This window comes from Melozone crissalis, unplaced genomic scaffold, assembly GCF_028551555.1.
Source record: "Melozone crissalis strain CALT ecotype California unplaced genomic scaffold, PUWL_Pcris_2 ptg000016l_1, whole genome shotgun sequence".
Classification (NCBI taxonomy): domain Eukaryota; kingdom Metazoa; phylum Chordata; class Aves; order Passeriformes; family Passerellidae; genus Melozone; species Melozone crissalis.
In genome coordinates, this window is record NW_026535794.1 from 20,283,010 (window position 1) to 20,301,787 (window position 18,778).

Consider the following 18,778-nt stretch of genomic DNA (forward strand, 5'->3'; position numbering starts at 1 on the left):
TAAACATAATTTTCAATTTGTTTTCAAAGTATGAACGATTATCTACCTGCAATTAATTACTTACTTATTGATTAACTCAAATTTAGAAAAAGAGGCAGTGAGTTAGCTTAATTACACTGCTACTACTAAGATAAACGCAAATACCCTTACAACTACAGTAACTTTCCATGGGATTGGATTGGGCACTTCTGGATGTCACTGCAGGATGTGCAAGGAGCTTCAGTCTCCAAATCTGCCTGTGCCCATGTTCCCAGTCCTGACAGACACACGGGCTGAGGACATCCTTATAAAACATCTTCCACCCATGTCTCCTTTAAGAGAGCTGCAGTCTTGCACCTTAAGCAAGAATATGTTTTTAAAAGTATTAAAAATATTCAAAGTTAGAAGTGACAGGACACAGTTCTCTAGGAGGAATTTAATTCAGAATACCCTTATACTGATTATCATTATGATTGTGTTGTTTAAAATCTCTCCACCCACTTTTTTTTTTTTTACATTTATCTATGCACCAGGGAAGCCTGATACTTTGAAATATAGCATGAACTCATTAACAACACACAAAATGTAATAGTGGCATAGGTATACACTTAAAACTGAAAATAAGACAAATTTCTGAGTTTAGAGCCTCAATACATAGTCTCTCTGCAGCTGTGGTTAAACTTTGACCACTTTAATTCATTTGACAGATGTAATTCTGCAAACTTCATAAGATATTATAAAGCAACCTCAGAAATTAATCTGCTGTGAAACTCAGTTCACATCACATTTGTTACTTGAATAAGAATAAATAGTTCCCAATTTCATGTTTTTAGAAGTCTAAGATTCGGACTCAATGAAGTCTATAAAGGTATCAAAAGGTACTTGACATAAAGAAAAGAGGGGAAAAAACCCAATTCCATGAAAGCAAACTGCATTAGAATGACATTCTGTATACATAAAAAGAATGCTCCCTTAAGATTTTGAACAAAATAGGCTTTTGAATAGTGAAGTGATGTCATGAGAAGTCTTAATAGAGGAATTACAATGGTTAATATTGTTCTGTACAAATGCTCAATTTTTACAGTGATGCTCATTTCTGTCAGTAGCCAATTCCCACTGAAGGTTACCAAAGTAAAATCTTAATTTCTATACAAGCATAGTTAAAGATAGAATGGAATAATTTCAAATACTGTGGTGCATTCAAAATTCTGAAGATTTTCAAATGTCTAGAAAATAGTGATATTAGTTCTAATGTATTCAACTTGTAATTTAGATAAACAGTAACTCAGTTTTGTCACAGGAGATGTGAACAGGGTTATTTAGTGATTTTTATTTCTAGTTAGAGCATGGTAATTTAGATTAGGTTTCTATGATGATTTCTGGCAAGAAAGCATTTTATTTGGTTTGAATAGGAAAAAAAAAGCCACACAAATAACTGACAAAACATTTTTCCATAAAAATTTTGTTGTAACTTACTAAAAGTAAAGTCTTCCACATTTCATTGCATATCTCTGAAGTAAACTACCCCTATTTTTTAATGCTAGGGATGAATAAAGAAAACTGTATAATAACTTTTCATCACAAAAGCAATAAATTCCTTATGAGGTGATGGAACTTTTGTAATTACAGACAAAGGTCAAGCCAGAGAATGAAGCTTCAAAGCATCTTCTTTGTTAAAATATTTTCATCCAATGATCAAAGTCATGTCATAAGTCTTCACTGTAGAATAATTTTTTCAAGAACGCATGAACATATTCCTATAATAATTTCTCAAGAAGTACATTAAAAGGGAAACTATTGCCAAGAAAACACAATTCTTTCAGAAAAGGTTTTATTCAAAATAGGAGAAATTTAGATTTGATCTTGAATTTTTGAGTAGTTATTAATTCACATCAAGTAAGATATTGACTGCTTTGCTGAGTCCAAGCATGGTGATTTATTCCTCCTTGGCTCTGTTTCTCTGCATCCTCAGCTGCCATCACAGGAGTAGGCACTGTGGACTTGAGATTATTCCCTCAATCTCTCCTTTAGGTGTCCACCAGTTGCATTCTGTTTACGTGGCACTGACCTGTTCCACTGAACCTTCTGCAAAATAGTTTGTCTTAGGGAAAAAAAAAAAAAAGGATGCCTGGGTTGTCACAGTCTGTTCCAGCTTTCCCTCTCTTGGGGGAATGATTTAGGCAATCAGAGCCATTATGTGCTGCATGGAACCCAATCACAAGTGGAGACCTGCCGTCAGCTTCTGGAGAGATTATCAACATTGGGTGGGTCAGCACATCACTTAAATCATACCCACTGAAAAGCTCAAGATCACACTGCCCTTCTCCAAAGCTCATCAGCCCCTTTCTTTCATGACCATTGAAAATGATCTGGAAATTAATGCCTCAAGACTTCAAAAGTTGAAATAAAGTCCTTTCACACAGGTGTCCAAATGAATCGTTACCAGCATTCTTAAGGTTACACACATCAAATATGAAAAATCTTGTGTCAAATATTTGATGTTTTACAGTGCTTGGTTTTACAAGATACTGAAAAACACTAGTTCTAGTTCAGTAAAGCACTTTATCACGCTTTGCTATAAGCTTGTGAACCCTCATGCTGATTTATGATGTTTTTCACAGCATTTCTCTAAAGTGCAGGGATGAATCACATTTCTACCCTGTTTTAGACTATTCAGTAATATTGGAGGAATTAATGGCTTCATATTCTAGAAGTCTTTACTTTCCTGTATTAAGGTCACAAAACTTCATTCAAGAGAAAAGGTCCTGTTGTCACTCTGTAATATTAGCACTGGAAGAATTATTGCAGAAGTACTATATTGTCAGTGCCTAAAAATTTCTGAGATTCTAGGTTTTTAAAACAACATGTTTAGCCTGCCCATTTGATAAACATCTATACAGCAATTGCATTTATGAAACTATATTTAAAATACCTTAAGTTCATGGTTAATTTTTACTTAATCTACAAGAATATAGAAAGTCTGCTTTCTTTTCTCCCAAACACAGTTTTCCTCAGATTTTACATGTAAACAATTAAAACAAACAAACAAGCAAACAAACCCCAGGATTCTGGCTGAATTACTATATCAAATACCTGGGACTTATGGTCCTGAAAGAAGAGTCCCACATTGACCAGGATGACTTGTTATGACCTGAGTATTTCTGTCCCTCCCTTTTGTACAGTAGAGCATACCAAGATATAAAGGGCTGCAGAAAAACACCTTCACTTCTCTGTCCAGGGAAGTCTGCACTGGGCTGAACAAATAGACTTTATCTGATCCATGCAGTGCTCACTGCAAAGGCAATTCTTCCATGCTGAGATAAGGAGCATCCTAAGAGGAGGCGCTCACTGCTTTCTTCTCAATGCTTTTGAATGCACTTGTGGTAATAAACAGCCAATTATCTGTTCAGCAGCAAATGCTAATGAGCAAAGGGATCACTATTAGACCTTCTGCCTAATGATGTGAACCTTTTCTGACCCAAATGATTTTTCCTGACTTAGTTATATGGAGTTGCTGCTCCTACATCCATGCATATGGCCTTAACCTCCCAAAGTAAGGAAACAATAACATAGAGATATCACCAGAACATGTGGGTTGACGTGAAATCCTGTCCTCGTTACAGTTAATGAGAGTTTTGACATATACTTCAGTGGGAGTAGATTTCCACATTGTTTCTTAATTCTGCTATAAGCATACTCAATAAACAGAAATTTTTGCAAAAACAGATTGCAAAAAAAATTTTTAAAACTCTCTGCTTGATATAAGGCAATTTCTTTCCTCTGTGGAAGAAAATTTAATTAAATCCTCAACAAAGTACAGCTTTCCTGTGATCTTCCTGTTATATTTTCAAAGATATTGATATTCCTAGATCCAGTTATATTTTCTATATCGAGTTAAGCCATGAGATAAAAGTCACTAACATTTTCCTTCTCCTTGTAAAGTCATCCATGTCTTATTTTCCTGTTGAGCAGTTGCTGATAAGTAATATAGTAATATCAATAGGAAATGTGAAAGAGTACTCTTAATTTTCAGGGAAACATAACTCCTGTCTTACATGATGTGCCTTGAATGCAAATGGCCCAACAGTCTCTCAGTGGGTTGTGGATTCTGAAAGATGGTGAGAACTTTTCATTACTTCAGGTTGTCCATATTTAAAACATGAGCAGAACTTGACAGTTCAGTAGAGAATAAAAAGAGTATTTTTACTTTATGTGATTTCCATTGAGCAGCCTGCATGTAAATATGGATAAAAAAGGTAAAAAGCATTCACCCCAGCCCCCTTATTTTCTCCCTTCTCAACAAAAATTGCAAGGAAATGACAGACATGAAATTAAGAATATAATTGTTGCTGGAAAAGGTATTATTAAAGGTAGATTAGAAATTCTCATTCCTTGTCCCCTATGTGCACATGTTGTGACTTGATGACATCATGACAAGTTTTCCACAGCATATCAATAAAAAAACAGCACAAAGAATAAATTGTTTGTATTGTTAGAGTGGATTATCTCTTTAGTATTCTGATAGCACTGAACAAAAGGCCACTATCTTTCCCTAAGACCTGAACTAAGCCCACAAAATTTTCTCTGAAGGTTTATACAATGTATTTTCCTGATTCCTCATGTGATTATCTTGTTTCCACAGTTTTCTGTGTTGAGAAATCCATTTATCAAACATGGCAAAACCATTGTTTAGGAAAGACATTTTCAAAAAACTCACACTAATTTTTCAAATACACAGCATTGTACCACACACATTTTCAGCATGAAAATTGTCTGTATTTCACTTCACACTGTAGGTATTGAATGGTCTTCGCTATCAACACAAAGTTCACCACCAGCCATCAAGTCTTAAGGTTGTTTTTCACCTATTCCCACAAGTGCCTTGTTCCCATGTTGTCCACTCTACATGTATATTGTTTCTGACCTAGACTGTGGACTAGTTAGGAAACCTGAGCATGAATTGCCCAAGCTAGAGCCTATACAAGCTCTGCATGAAGTCCGAACATGAGGTTGACATGAGATATGTCTTCTTTTGTTCCTGGCCCTCTACAGCCCCTTGAGGCTGGTTGTGAGGACGGGACATGGTGGAGAGCTTAGGACCTACAAGTGCAAGAAGTAGAGCTGCCAAACCAAAAGGCATTGTCACTTCAACAGGACAGACTTGGACTAATCCACACGATTTGGCCTGATTGAGCAACCTCTGGCACAGTTCAGACATCCTGAAACTGTCTCTGCACATCACACCTGCCAGGACACATTCTGAAAAGGCATGAGTGTTAAATACAGATAAGACAACATGTAAGACAATTTTTTTGGGTTTGAGTGTGTGGTTATTGGTTTTGGTCAGTCAGTTGGTTGGTTGGTCTTTTTCCTTTTTTCTTTAAATAACTTGCAAGATTTTGTAGGCTTTGCCCTGGGCTTAATATAAAAAGTGTGGCCAGCCAGATAAGGAGGTGATTCTGCCACTCTGTTCACCATGGTGAGCCCACACCTGGAGTACCACATCCAGCTCTGGATTCCCCAGCATAAGAACATCATGGACGTGTAAGTGCAGGTCTAGGGGAGGGCCACAAAAACTGGTCTGAGCAATGGAACACCTCTGCTATGAAGACAATATGAAAGATTTCAATTTAGAGAAAGGAAGGATATATGGAGACCTTATGGCAGCATTTCAATACTTAAAGCTGGCTCATAAGAGAGCTGAAGAGAGACTTTTTTTCCAAGACTTATACTGACAGGACAAGGGTCAATGATTTTAAATCTAAGGAGAAGAGATTTAGATTGGACATGAAGAAGTACATTTTTTCCAATGATGGTGAGAAGTGTGCTGGTCAGGTTGGATGAGAATTTAAGCAACTTTTTATCTGGTACAAGATGTCTCTTCCCATTCCAGTGCATTTGGATATTTAAAGGTCCATATTAGCCAATTAATAAAAATTTGCTTGTGTAGGTCTGCCTGAAACTACAGGCTGTACAATGCCACAGTGAAAACAAAATGAGAATAATTACTGTAAACAGACCACAAACTAACAGAACAATGTAAATGTAAAAATACCGAGTATTGTGCAATATGCAAAGAGGTATCAGGGATGAAAGAAGGCAACATACAGATCAGAAACAAAGAAGAATAGTCAGAAAAAGACCTAGTGAGATGCAGCAAATGTTTCTAGATATTCATTTATTTGAAGTACTATTGGAGGAGCAAGGTGGAACAAAAGCAAATGGTAACATTTAAAGGACAGGGGAAAAAATAAAAAAAGGAGAATTCCTGAATACTAATCTCAGCAGATTATTAGGGGAAGTTCAAAGGAGAAGAGTAGAAGAAGGAAGATGAGGAGTGATAAATTGAAAATTGAAACTGAAGCTCTTTTTTGAGTGGAAATCCATGCTGTCTAAATCTTTGTGCGGAAATTACTAGCAGGGAATGGATCAAAAGCAATAACATAAAAATGATCACAAGTAGGTATTAGACACGTAATAAATGTCTTAGAGAAGTCCTTGATAAGTTCAGAGCTGCTTCAGCACCAGATTTTAATGAAAAATATGTATCTGACCAACTAAACATTAACAAACTCCTACTGGTATGTCAAAACATGCTGAAATGAGGCCCTGAAGAAGGAAGCAGGTAGACAATCAAATCAAGGCAGAAGGCTAACAACACTTGACAATAACAAACCTGGTTCAACAAGGCCGAAAGCGACTGCAGAAAATCTGAAATCACAGCTATAATATCAAAAAGAGTGAGCCTCCCAAGGCACCAAGAGCTCTGTGCAGCAGAGTACCTCGTAGTGTGAGCACAGATGTGCAGCAGCAAGGTTGGCTGTCCACAGCTCAGTGTGTGTCACCATGGGTGGCATCACCCCAGCAATGCCACATCCTGGCACACAGTGCTTCCACCCAGGCTCTTAGCAGTGTATGCTAGGTGGAAGGCTGTAGCCTCATTATTGTGCTTCTAGCCCTTAACTGACTTTGCTTCTGATAATTTTCCAAGTTCTTATTGACTTCATTTGTAGTTTCTTGTACACAAAACATGTGTACAAGACTTGTGTATACACAAAACATGTATACAAAACTTGTGTACAAAACATTCATCACCAATGAGCTACAAAACAGGCCTGGGGCATTCACATTCTCTGAAAAAGTTCCTACGCACAGAATTTTTCTCCTGGGAAGCTGAGAAGCCTCAGAGAAAAGGAAAAAAATCCTTATCTCATTTGCTTCTCCTCTGTTTTCATCATGTGGAATGTGTTTGGAGATTGTTTACCCACAAGTGATCGTTTCATTGGATTCTGGTGTGAGTTGCTTTGACTCTTTGGCCAATCAGGGTCTCTGTGTTGAGACTCTGGAAAGAGTAACGAGTTTTCATTACTATCTTTTTAGCATTGAGTAAGTATCCTTTCTGTATTCTTTAGTATAGTTTAGTATAGTATTTTTAATATAAAATAGTATCATAAAGTAATAAACTGGCCTTCTGAGAACCTGGAGTCTGATTATTCATTCCTTCCTTCGTCTGGGGGCAATGCAAATACAATACAGGCCAGCCTAAAATACTATTTCCTTTTTCTTGGATTGTGTTACATTATGATTTCATAGAATACCTCTCTTGTCTCTATTCAGAAGAATCACTCATGATCTTTCTCTATGAAGCTTTTAAAATACTTTTGATTAGATGTTTCTCTGCTAAATCTCAAGCAACTGTCTTTCTGAAAGGAACACAGTTTACCCAAGTTCTGTAAAAAGGGTCAAATATTTTCAATTTTTTTTTTCCCAGTTTAATGTTCCACAAATAAGGGTAAATACACAATTACTTTGATTTGTTTTCCTTCTTCCTGTGCTTTCCACACTAGGAAATAAGACTTCTCCTTGGGAAAATAAAAAGTAATGCACACTCTTCCAGAGAAGTTGCAGGCAAAAAAGTTTGGTTAAGTTTGATTAGCTACATGCTCTGGAATTCACCAGTATAAGTCCAGAATTTTAACCTGACACTTATCAATTAATGACTAGAGAAGACTGAAAAATTCACACAAGTCTACAAAACTATCATTGTTACAAACCCTATTAAAATATTCTCTCTGAGGGACTGTAAAATTGAATACAAGATCTAAAATTTTTAATTTCCATAGTTCTAAAAACTCATCATGTAGGAAATGAAATTGTATTTATTCTTAAATAAAAGATATTATAGCTAACAAAGAAGACTAGTGAGTCATTATCTTGTCTTAAATTGGCAAAAAGGGTATTTAGTTTACTATAAGTCCCCCTCTACTATTCATTCATGAAATATAATTATCACCACTAGAAATGCGTGAAAGAAAAACACTACATTCTGAAACCTCACAAAAATTCCCACAGTGGACACTTTTGTTTGAAGCAGAACCCCAAACCACTATAAAAATAGTTTTTAAACTGGAATTACACCAAAATTTCCATTTACCTTTAGAATTCTGAGTTTTTCATTACAGAAATGGCTGGTGGGGTGAGGGTGTTGATCAATCCTCCCTTTCCTCAGAAATGTAATCGCAAGAAATTTGAGATGAAACTGATATGTCACTCATGACGAAAACATAATACAAGTACCCGTATATTAAAAAAAATAATTAGCACAACATATATAAAAGAATAGTTGGAGAAAGAATGTTGTTTTATATTTGTGTTCACAGGACATAGTCCTATTCTATATCCATAGAAACTGCATCATTCTAATTTTCAATCAATATTCCATTATTTTCTAAGCTAGTACTTAATGGATAAAAAGATTAAAATTATTATAGTGTATTTTTTGTTTACTTTTCTTAACCACTTGTAAAATAGGAAATTGTCAAATGCATTTTATATCTACTTAATTGCAATGTTATTTATTTTTTTGCAATTATTTATTTTCTTCTGATTTTGGTCCTTATTTTTCACACTTAATTGGAGAAACTTTTATATTTGAAGGGACAAGTAAGGTTTTATATGATACTTAGAATACCAAATTTTTTAGTAATAAAATCAAATATAGCAGTAATAGTTAACCATGAACTTAAACATTGTACTTGCATTTTTAAATTTCCTAAGAGCCAAGAAGAAAAATGCAAAACTGACCTTTATAAAATCATCACAAAATGATGATAGACTCCCTCATATACTATTTACATTTTTCAGTATCAAAGATGTATAATCATCTTTGTTTACAGAGATAAATGTATAATCTGCATGAGTAAAAAGGGAATAACTGTATTGGGATAAAGATAATGATACTTTTTTAATATGTTCTGCAATATAGTAAAGTTGCCCTAGGTCTCTTAAGACAGACATGATAAGTATGTGATTTCTATCATGACAAAAAGGACACTACAGTGCCCAAAAGGATTGAGATATAGAGTTTTGCCATTTTTCACGTACCATCATTTCCTTTTCTGTATCATCAGAAATATGAAAAAATAGAGCAAGCTAAGAGAGCAAAATCTTTTAAGATGTTAAAATAGAACCTTTGCTCAACTTCTTCTGAGCAAAAACTATTTCAGATATGATTATTCCAAAGAAGATAAAAGCAAACACTATTCATCATCAATATGAGTAAGCTATCATAGACAGAATTTTGTTTTACTACCGTTTCAAGCATTTTTCTAAAGAAAAGACATGTAAGTAAACTTCTCAGGATGAAAATAAATGCAGAACAAGTAAAGAGACAAGGACACTCCACAGTGGGGTTTTTTTCATGCTGAAACAAGTATCCTGTAGAATTAAAAGGAATAGTTTATAAGAAATTCATTTTAACTTGAATTTTTCCAATTAAAATTTTGTATAACTTCTTGCATATAATACCATTTGCAGAGGAAGAGAAATTCTAGATCAATAAAGCTGCAAAAATTTTATAAGCCTGTGTATTTGGGACTATTTTTAATACTTGTCAATAGTAGTATTTGACAGAGGTGCTTAATTTTGTCTTAGAAAACTGCATTCATTTTGTTTAAATAGTTTATCTCTGAATTTACCTTTTCCTCCTCTAGCTACTCCCATTGTTCTCAATGGTGTCAAATTTAACACTGTTGTAAAACATCTGATGGAATAGCAACAAATGTCACCATGATTTAATGGCAGCCAGAACAAAGCTTTCTTGACAAAATTAAGATTCTGAGGCTTATTGGGAGTGGGTGTGAGCTTAGCTCTTGCTAAGGGACTTAGCTCTTGCCTTTGGGTTTCTGCCAGGGCATTCAATTAAAGGGCCTAGAGTTTCATACCTATAGAGTTCAAAACTTTCAAAAAAGAATTTGACTTTCAAGAGGTCCTCAAATGTCTTTTTATGCTGCTTTGAATTTTTGGCTGACAGTTCCTCCTTTTCCTAGGAGTTGGCACAATTGTTCATATACTCCCAAAGCCGGCTTCTCTTGCTTAGCAAATAAACTGAAAATGTGAATTGCAGGGATTTATTATTTATAGTGATTATTTCTCTGACTCGGGGTCAACAAATGATCTATTTACATAGGGAGGAAAGAGGAAGAGGACACATCTCAGATGTATGATAATCTGACACGTTTAGAAAAGAAAATGCAAAATGAAGGTCTGACTGACAAAGACTTGGACTATCTTTGGTCCTAGAGTCTAATATTTTCTATTCACTAGGAATCTCTGAAAATCCTGTAAGAGCTGACAAGATGCTCTGGTTAGAGACAGAGAAGATTATGAAGCCAAGATTTGTATTTTGATCAAATAATTATTTAAAAGTTCTATCTTTATTTAGACTAGTTAGTTTTTAGGCTTTAATGAAAAAAAAATCCATTCTCAAGTGAATCTAAACACTTCATTTGAAGCATTGAGGTGCTCTACAAGACTTTAAGCATGTGGTGTGAAAGCAGTGAAACCCTAAATTTATGGGATATTGGGAACAGAGTATAGTAAATATAGAAGGTACAGCTTTAATACTGTTACACAGCCTGGAGTCAGCCTAAAACCAACTAAGAGGTGGTTCTAGTGCATATCTCAGTAGAAATACTTCAAATATAGTGTATTTAAATACTATATACTTAAAAGAAAATTTGGAAAGTCAGAGACAGATTGGAAAGCAATCAGCACTTGGCAACACAGTAGAAACGGAGCACAACTTGCTCTCTTCAAAAGTCCTCAGTTTTGAAGTGTGGTAGGTTGTAGCACAGCAAACTCCATTATAAGATACACAATACACAATGATCAGATCTTGATCTCTTTCTTCAGAACAATCAAATTTATACCTCACACCCCTCAAAAATGACTATGAGAAATCAAAATAGACCAAAATAATATCTTTGAAATGCCCTGCACAGAACTATGATAGTATAACAGAAAGCCTTATAACACTAACATGTGAAAAACATTTCAATTACTGAGTAGACCTTCCTAACTCTCAGGAGCTCAAATACAGGACAGGGAGGTTTATAGCTCCTCCGATAATCCACTAAACAGGGAAGGGGAAATTGAAAAGGGGGGAGGGGGAAGGGGGGAGGGGAAGGGGGGAGGGGAAGGGGAAGGGGAAGGGGAAGGGAAGGGAAGGGAAGGGAAGGGAAGGGAAGGGAAGGGAAGGGAAGGGAAGGGAAGGGAAGGGGGCTTTGATAGCATTATGTTTATATGCCTTTATATTTTTACAAAAGGTCTTGGCAGAAAATGAACACACTCCTTCCATGTGCCTCTTTGCATCCACAGTATTATTAATGCCTTTTCCTCCAAAGAGGATATAATTTCTCTTTACTTAAAATTAGTGTTTGGGAAATAATAATGAACAATCTAAAGAAAAAAATGCACTGTATCAGATTTAAAAGGAAGGTGGAAGAGGTTTCTTTTTTATAATATGGTGTGGGAGGAAAGGAGAATGGTAATTTTAGGACCAGTTGACAATCAAGTGGACCAACGTCTCCTCTAATAACCCTGCAGAATATCCCAACTGGAATAAAAAGACCACACATAATCAAAGATAAATAATATATACACTATTTAAAAGAGGAAAATAGAAGTCAAGGTTTATAGCTGTAACTTATTTTAATCATATATTTCTCTAAGAAATTTTTGACTCTTAGTCTAACCTGGCAGCCAAACATTTTGCATTGACATAATTTCAGGTATTATATAATTAAAAATTAATTTGTAACTCTGTCAAAGTTAGGCAAAGCAGAGGATATTCTTTTGAACAGAATTGATGAATCAAACTATTTTGTAGTAGATTTGGATAAGATTTTTTTCACCAAATCCTTGAAAAAAACCACCTAGTCTCCTTTTTAAAAAACACATATTCAAAATATTACAATTAAGTGGTTTAAAGTGGGAAAAGTCAATATAACCACAAGAACAAAAATATCTTACATATTTCCTCAAAAAACTCTGCAAACATATTTTGAAGCAAAAGTGATCAGACAGTTACAAATAGCTTTGAGATTGTGCAGTTATTTATACACTCTCAGTGTTTTATGATGCAGCAAATAAACGCTTCAAAACTTAGAAGGATCATACCTGAAATGGCTTAGAACTGCTGATGAAGAGCGTCTGTCTGATCCATCTGTTTTCTTGATTTCCAAACTTGTACCACAAGAGCCATCCCTTAGCATTGCTCACAGTTCTTTGGAAGACTGACAGCTTATAAACTTCTTTTCCAAACATATGAAAATGGAAGCGGAAAGCACAGGTTCCATGGGCAGAAGGGTTGAAGAGAGGGCTGAGCAGAACTGCTTTATCCTGGAACTGGCGTGGCTCAGAGGACTCCAGGTACAGGTAGTGTCCTCTGGCTGTGCCCGTCGTGTGATCCTTCAATGGGCCTGTGTTGACTGTGGGCGTTGGACCCTGTATTCTGATCCAGTCAAAGTCATCCTCTGCGTCCTGCTCCCAATTGCACAGCCCATTTTCAAAGTCACACTGAAGGTCAGGGTCTGAAATGTAAAGAGAACAGACCGTCAAAAATAAAAAAGCAGTATCAAAAGGGGATGGTGCTTTAATATTTTTTTCTTATCCTTGCAAATATTTATTTCCAATTTATACCTGTCGAATTGTACTTAATTTATTGAATAAACATAACTGTGAGTAAAAGTATCCATGTTATTAATTTTATGTATTATTAAAATTAAAGACTGTAAACTTCTTTAACTGAAAGTGAACAGATCAAAGGAGTTAAAATTGAGGTAAATTGAATGAAATAAACCACACCATACAGTCTTGTAGGTATGTGTGATAAATGATCTAATGGATTTTTGCTTGGCAGATGTAGTCCTAAAAACACATTGGGGTTTAGATCTTTGTTATCCTCAATAATATTAACATGATAATTTTACCAAGGCTAAATCAAAGACTTTATAACACAACTGCATTTTTTTATTTGACACCAAGGTAAAATGTATTGATTACTTCTAATATAAAACAAAAAAATGTGTCAGAGGCGGTGAACTTGCATTCCAACTTTGTATCTGCTTTTAATAAGCAGTAACTGACATTATAGCATTTTTTTAAAAATAAAGCTGTTTCATTTAATGGTGTTTAAAACTGCAACTCAAACCTCATCACAGACCTCAAAATGGGTTATAAATAAGCTAGGCATTTCTGCCAAGTAGAAAAACTAAGATAAGCTGGAAAGCCTTCACTTTCTTTTAAATTTACAGCAGTTTTAAGTTGATATTCAGCAATTATTGCTGTAGGCTGATATTACCTCGAGCATGTAAGGTGCCCCCCATTCTCAAACTGATTGTGATTTGCATAATTCAGTTACCTCAGGAAGTGATAAAGCAAATGCTAGTTAATTTTATTTTATATTAATGTTCTCGAGTTCTTAAAATTGATGAATGCATGCTTCAGGGGGAAAACCATCAACAGCACCCTTCAGCACTCAAGGTGAATGTCAAAAATGGGAACGACTCATAGCCTCCCTCAGTACTTTCAAGTGCTTCCTTTGAAGGGGACAAACAGGTTCAGCATGACTCCTCTCTTTAGTAGAGATGTTTTAACTTTTTTTTGATAGGAAGAGTGTAGGTCCTAAGAAGAGGTAGGACACTCCTCTCAGTCCATCAGTACGTCAGTACTTGTGTCAGTAAAATCAAAGATGGCACCTTGACTTTACATCCTCCCTTTTAAAATAAACTTGTGACGAATGTTTATGTTTTACACAAGATTAAGAAATAGAGTGGCTTTGGATAAAGGAGATAGAATTCCATTTACCCCAAGTTTAACTCATCATTTAAGTCATTTAAGATTAAGATTAAAATTATCCTTCTGGTCTATATCTAACTATACTGAATGGAATCGTTACTGGCTGTAGCAATCCTGTGCTCTTTCAGCCCAGGGGTGAATTGGGAGGCCATCTTTTGTGTGGTGTCAGTAAGCAATAGTGGAGAGTACTCACCACAGCTCTCTTCATCTGATCCATCCCCACAGTCATCCACAAGATCACAGACCAACAAACTGTCAATACAAGCTTTTGTGTCTCTGCACCAGAAGTGATTTGGACCTTCACAACTTAATGCTGGAGGCGGGAGAGCACAGTTTTCAAATCTAATATCATCAATCGCTGAGACACCCTCATAAACACCCAGACTGATTTTATCAAGAGAAAATTGGAAAGGATGTGGAAGGCGTCCAAGCTGAATGACTGCCTTCAGCCACTGATTTCCCTCGCTGTAGTATGTCCTCCAAAGGACTGTAGGCTTTTTCAGCCCATCCACAAGCAATCGCAGCTCTGCTGCCCCAACTGACTCTCCGTAATTGTAATACCTAAAATGATAAAAATAAGAATGTTAAGTGGGCAAATGATGAAAATGTTGCAATGACCTCTATCTTTTTAGTTATATCTCTGTGATATACAGGAAGTCTACAGGGCCTGTAAGTCAATCCATTTTCTGAATGATGGTAGGATAGGCTGCTATATCAGTCTAGGCCCGGTCTCAAGAATTGAATATTTTTAAAGAAGAAGCATATTTCATTAAATTGAAACCCAGAACTGAAGAGTCACATTTGCTTTTATATTCACCAACAAACACTGCTCACTCAGATGCATAATTTCTTTTTATAAATTTAATTCAGTACATGATTATAAAGTTTCAAGAAGGAAAAACAGAACACCTACTGAATGCATAAGTATGCTCTCTATCTACGTTAGTTTTTGTTAACATACTGCCTTCTAAGCCTTCAGCATTTAAAACTGACAAATGCTTAGGTTGGCAATTGTACAACAAAACTGGGACCAGAAGCACATATACAGCCAACAACTTGTAATATCCAACTTCAAGACATGAATCTTGGATAAAAAGACAGTTCCACGTCCTACGGCAGATGTATTTGACATCACTGAGATAAACTGCACTTAATTGTTATTAAGGTCAGGCCAAACCTTTATTTAAACAGTGACACCAGTTTGGCCTTAGTAAACAAATTATCAAAGCTATATTTTTTCTGTCTATCTTTGACAAGTTTGCACAAAGACTGAGACAAGACAATTACTGAAAATGTTTGTTTTGGTTTGATTGTTGATTTTAGTTGTGGGGGTTTTGTTGGTTTGGTTTGGTTTTTTCTGTGTATATGAAAAAATAAGTGGAAGCAAAGAACCAGTTCTCACACTGGAACTTCTACTTAATAATAATAAATTGGATAATCTAATTTTGAATACTCAAGGTGACTCAAGAACCTATTAGATTTTTCACAATGCCTTTCTTTTCTTAAAAAAAAAAAAATCACATTTTCAAATTATTTACCAAAGAACAAAGAATTAACCAAAGAATTGTTAGCAAAAGGACTGTGGTATTTGCCCATGTATATACAGGCACAATCCTTTACTATAACTTTGCTCAGAGCCTGACAATGTCACGTCCTGTTTCACTTTTCTGCAAGTGTTTCATCTCACATCTGTATTGTTCACAATGAAGACTATATGCTGACAGAATAAAATGAAATAAATACTTCAGAGAAAGATGTATCTATTTCAAACTATAACCTCAATTTCAGTCCAAGAGAAGCAATGTGAGATAATCCAGGAATTTTAAATGTAAAGTATTTCATACCAAAAGGACAGTGTGCAATTTGATCCTGTTTGCCTGAATTTTGGGCTTTGTAGCCGAGCTATTTGTGAAATACTGTTGCTGGTCTTCAGAATGAACATAAAATGACCTGTTAAAATAAAACAAAAAAGCAACTTTTCAGCTCAAGAAATAAAGGGTTTATAAAGGTTTTAACAGCATTCATGGCCATCACTTAAAATCTGGCTATGAAGCAGGTTTATCTATTCCACTTCTCTGTTTCTAGGCCTGGCTTGTCTAACCTTCAGATTTGTTATAGGTGTGATCCCGTGGAGGAGCTTGCTTCTGAAATGCAGGTGGAAGAGTGCTGCTGGAGCTTCTTACCCAGTCAAATTCATCTGCATCTATAGCTTCAAACCAGCCACAGCTCTCTCTTTCAAAGTCACATACAGCAGCTGGAGTAAGGAAAGAGACATTTCATTTCTATATACAACATTACAAAAGAAGCTTTGCAGTATGAAAATAAATAAAATGTTTCGAATATGTCACGAAGATTCTAGAAGTAAGTCTAGGAAAGGGGTGTGGAGAGGCAGAGTAGCTTTTTACGAGACATGAGGAACTTGCTTAGCAACAGCTGAGTAAAAGAGCAGCCGCAGAGGAGCCATGGCCATGTGCTCTATTCTCAGTGAAACACATCCTTCTCTCTTGGGGTGCTCCAGCCAAAGCACTCAGAGCAGGCAAGGAGATGCTGAAAACAAACCTCACAGTCCTCCTGGTATGGAGCAAGAGCACTGGGCACACAAAGCAGCCACAAACCTTCTGCAAGATCTGTTTTGTTGTAGGAGGCAGAAATTAAATCCCTCTTTTCCTAAATGCCAGCAACTATGTTAATGATAACAAAATCCTCCCTCTGTTCATAACTGGAATGAAGTTAAATATCAGGCATGAGTGAGAAACCATGATACTGGTAATCTCTGCAACACAAACTACTGAAGTGAAAAATATCTAGAAAGCATATTCAGCTGCATTCTTCAATTCTTCAATTTAAAAAGCAGTGATATTTTAGAAAATTTATATATTACAAATACAGGGGGGGAAAAAGAATGGAAGAGTGTAATTTACGAACAAATGTAAATTAACATAGAATCATGGAATGGTCTGGGTTGGAAGGGACCTTGAAGATCTTTTAGTTCCACCCCCTTGCCATAGGCAGGGACAGCTCCCCCTAGACCAGGCTGCCCAGAGCCCCATCCAGCCTGGCCTGGAACACCTCCAGAGATGGGCTGTTCACAGCTTTTCTGGGCAACCTGTTCCAGTGACTCACAACTCCCTCAGTAAGGAATTCCTTTTCATCAGTTTTTTCTCTCTGGTATTTTATAAAAATTTTCATTAAATCACAAAATTGTATTTTTTTTATTCCTGCAAATATAACAGGCTTTAAAGGGAAAATATTAAGGGAATTAAAGACTAAGAAATAATTTATTAATCATATACATAGAATAAATAAAGCAAATATTCAGGCATGACTGTCAGAATTATTTTATAATTCTTATCACAGCTTTCAGTCATCATATTATGCTATGGCATAGTATGGTATGTAAAATATGCACATATCAGAATCATATGAAGTCCCCTGAAGAATAAGATTACATTAGTGTTTAGTTATGGAAAGCATGGGAGGTTTTTTCCATTGGTTGTGTTTGATTTTGTTTGTTTTCCTCTTTAGAAACTATGTTACACTGGTTATACATATTTTTTAGAAATAATGAAAAATTACTAATGAGACATATTAGTAATATTGATAGCTATATCTTCTAAAAAGAAAAGGGTTTGTAAATTATTGACAGTTAAAAGTCCACAGTTAGCTTAAAAAACAATCTACAAATATGGAACAACAAATAATGTTTAAGAGATCCAATAAAATATATGTTTTCTCTGCATATGGTGTCTGTGGGACAGAAATGCCTATGATAAAATGATACAAATCAAATGTGACTAAAAAACAGAAGGAAGGAATTTTTTGACAGAAAGTTTTGATAGAATAAAATGAAGACAAAATATATCTGCAAATATTCAAGGACCTAAGCATGAGAGAAATTACTGAAAATTCCCAGAGAGAATATAATGAGAAAGGAATATGGACTGCTATTTTTGATTTGCTTTTTACTCAATTGAAGAAACCATCACATATTCCCAGGAGAGCAGCCACAAAGTATATGACAGACCTTGGACACAGATGGTTACACCAAATGAGGCAAATAAACAAGATAAAACTGTTAAGTCTGAGCCCAGACTTCTTGCATCTGTAACTTGTAACACAGACAAAACAGAGAAGAAAGGATTCAATAGACCATTTAGCTTAAGCATGGATGAGTACAGTGAGATAAAATAACCCTGAAACCTTCAACTAAATCTCAAACCAGCTATTTAACACCTAGGGAAAATACTAGAATACAGAAAGCTGATAGAGTCTGGGTGAAATGCGCTTGGATCTTGATGTTTGATAACACTTCAATTATCTAATTGTCTTGTCCCATAACTTCTTTGACTGGCAGTTTATTTTCAGACAGATTATTCAGAAAAAAAGTCTCTAGATTGGGTACTTTTGTTATTTCTCTCTCAGTGAACTCCACAGTCTAATCTGCCTTCTCTCTTTAGACTTTTGGTTTAGCTTTTCTCTTATTTGCTCCTATTTGCTTTTCTTCCTTTTTTGTTTTTTGTTCTCACATACTGTGTATATACTCTAATCTCACATAAGCCTATGCACTCTGCCAGGCTGCCTGCTCTTCATATGCTGATGAATTTATTGTTAGTGTTTCTGAAACTTGTTTTGTCATCCTTATTATGTTTTTACATTTAAC

At 35.5% G+C, this 18,778-nt stretch overlaps 1 protein-coding gene across 1 annotated transcript in view; it reads right to left on the minus strand.

Moving 5' to 3' along the window:
• Positions 1–18,778, minus strand: part of MALRD1 (MAM and LDL receptor class A domain containing 1) — a 234,212-nt gene that overhangs the window by 159,469 nt on the left and 55,965 nt on the right. The window contains exons 15-18 of the mRNA XM_054274046.1: positions 16,220–16,372; positions 15,963–16,068; positions 14,312–14,679; positions 12,439–12,851 (exon numbers count right to left, since the gene is read on the minus strand). Coding sequence (XP_054130021.1) covers positions 12,439–12,851; positions 14,312–14,679; positions 15,963–16,068; positions 16,220–16,372 — 1,040 coding nt within the window. The remainder of the gene's footprint in view (positions 1–12,438; positions 12,852–14,311; positions 14,680–15,962; positions 16,069–16,219; positions 16,373–18,778) is intronic.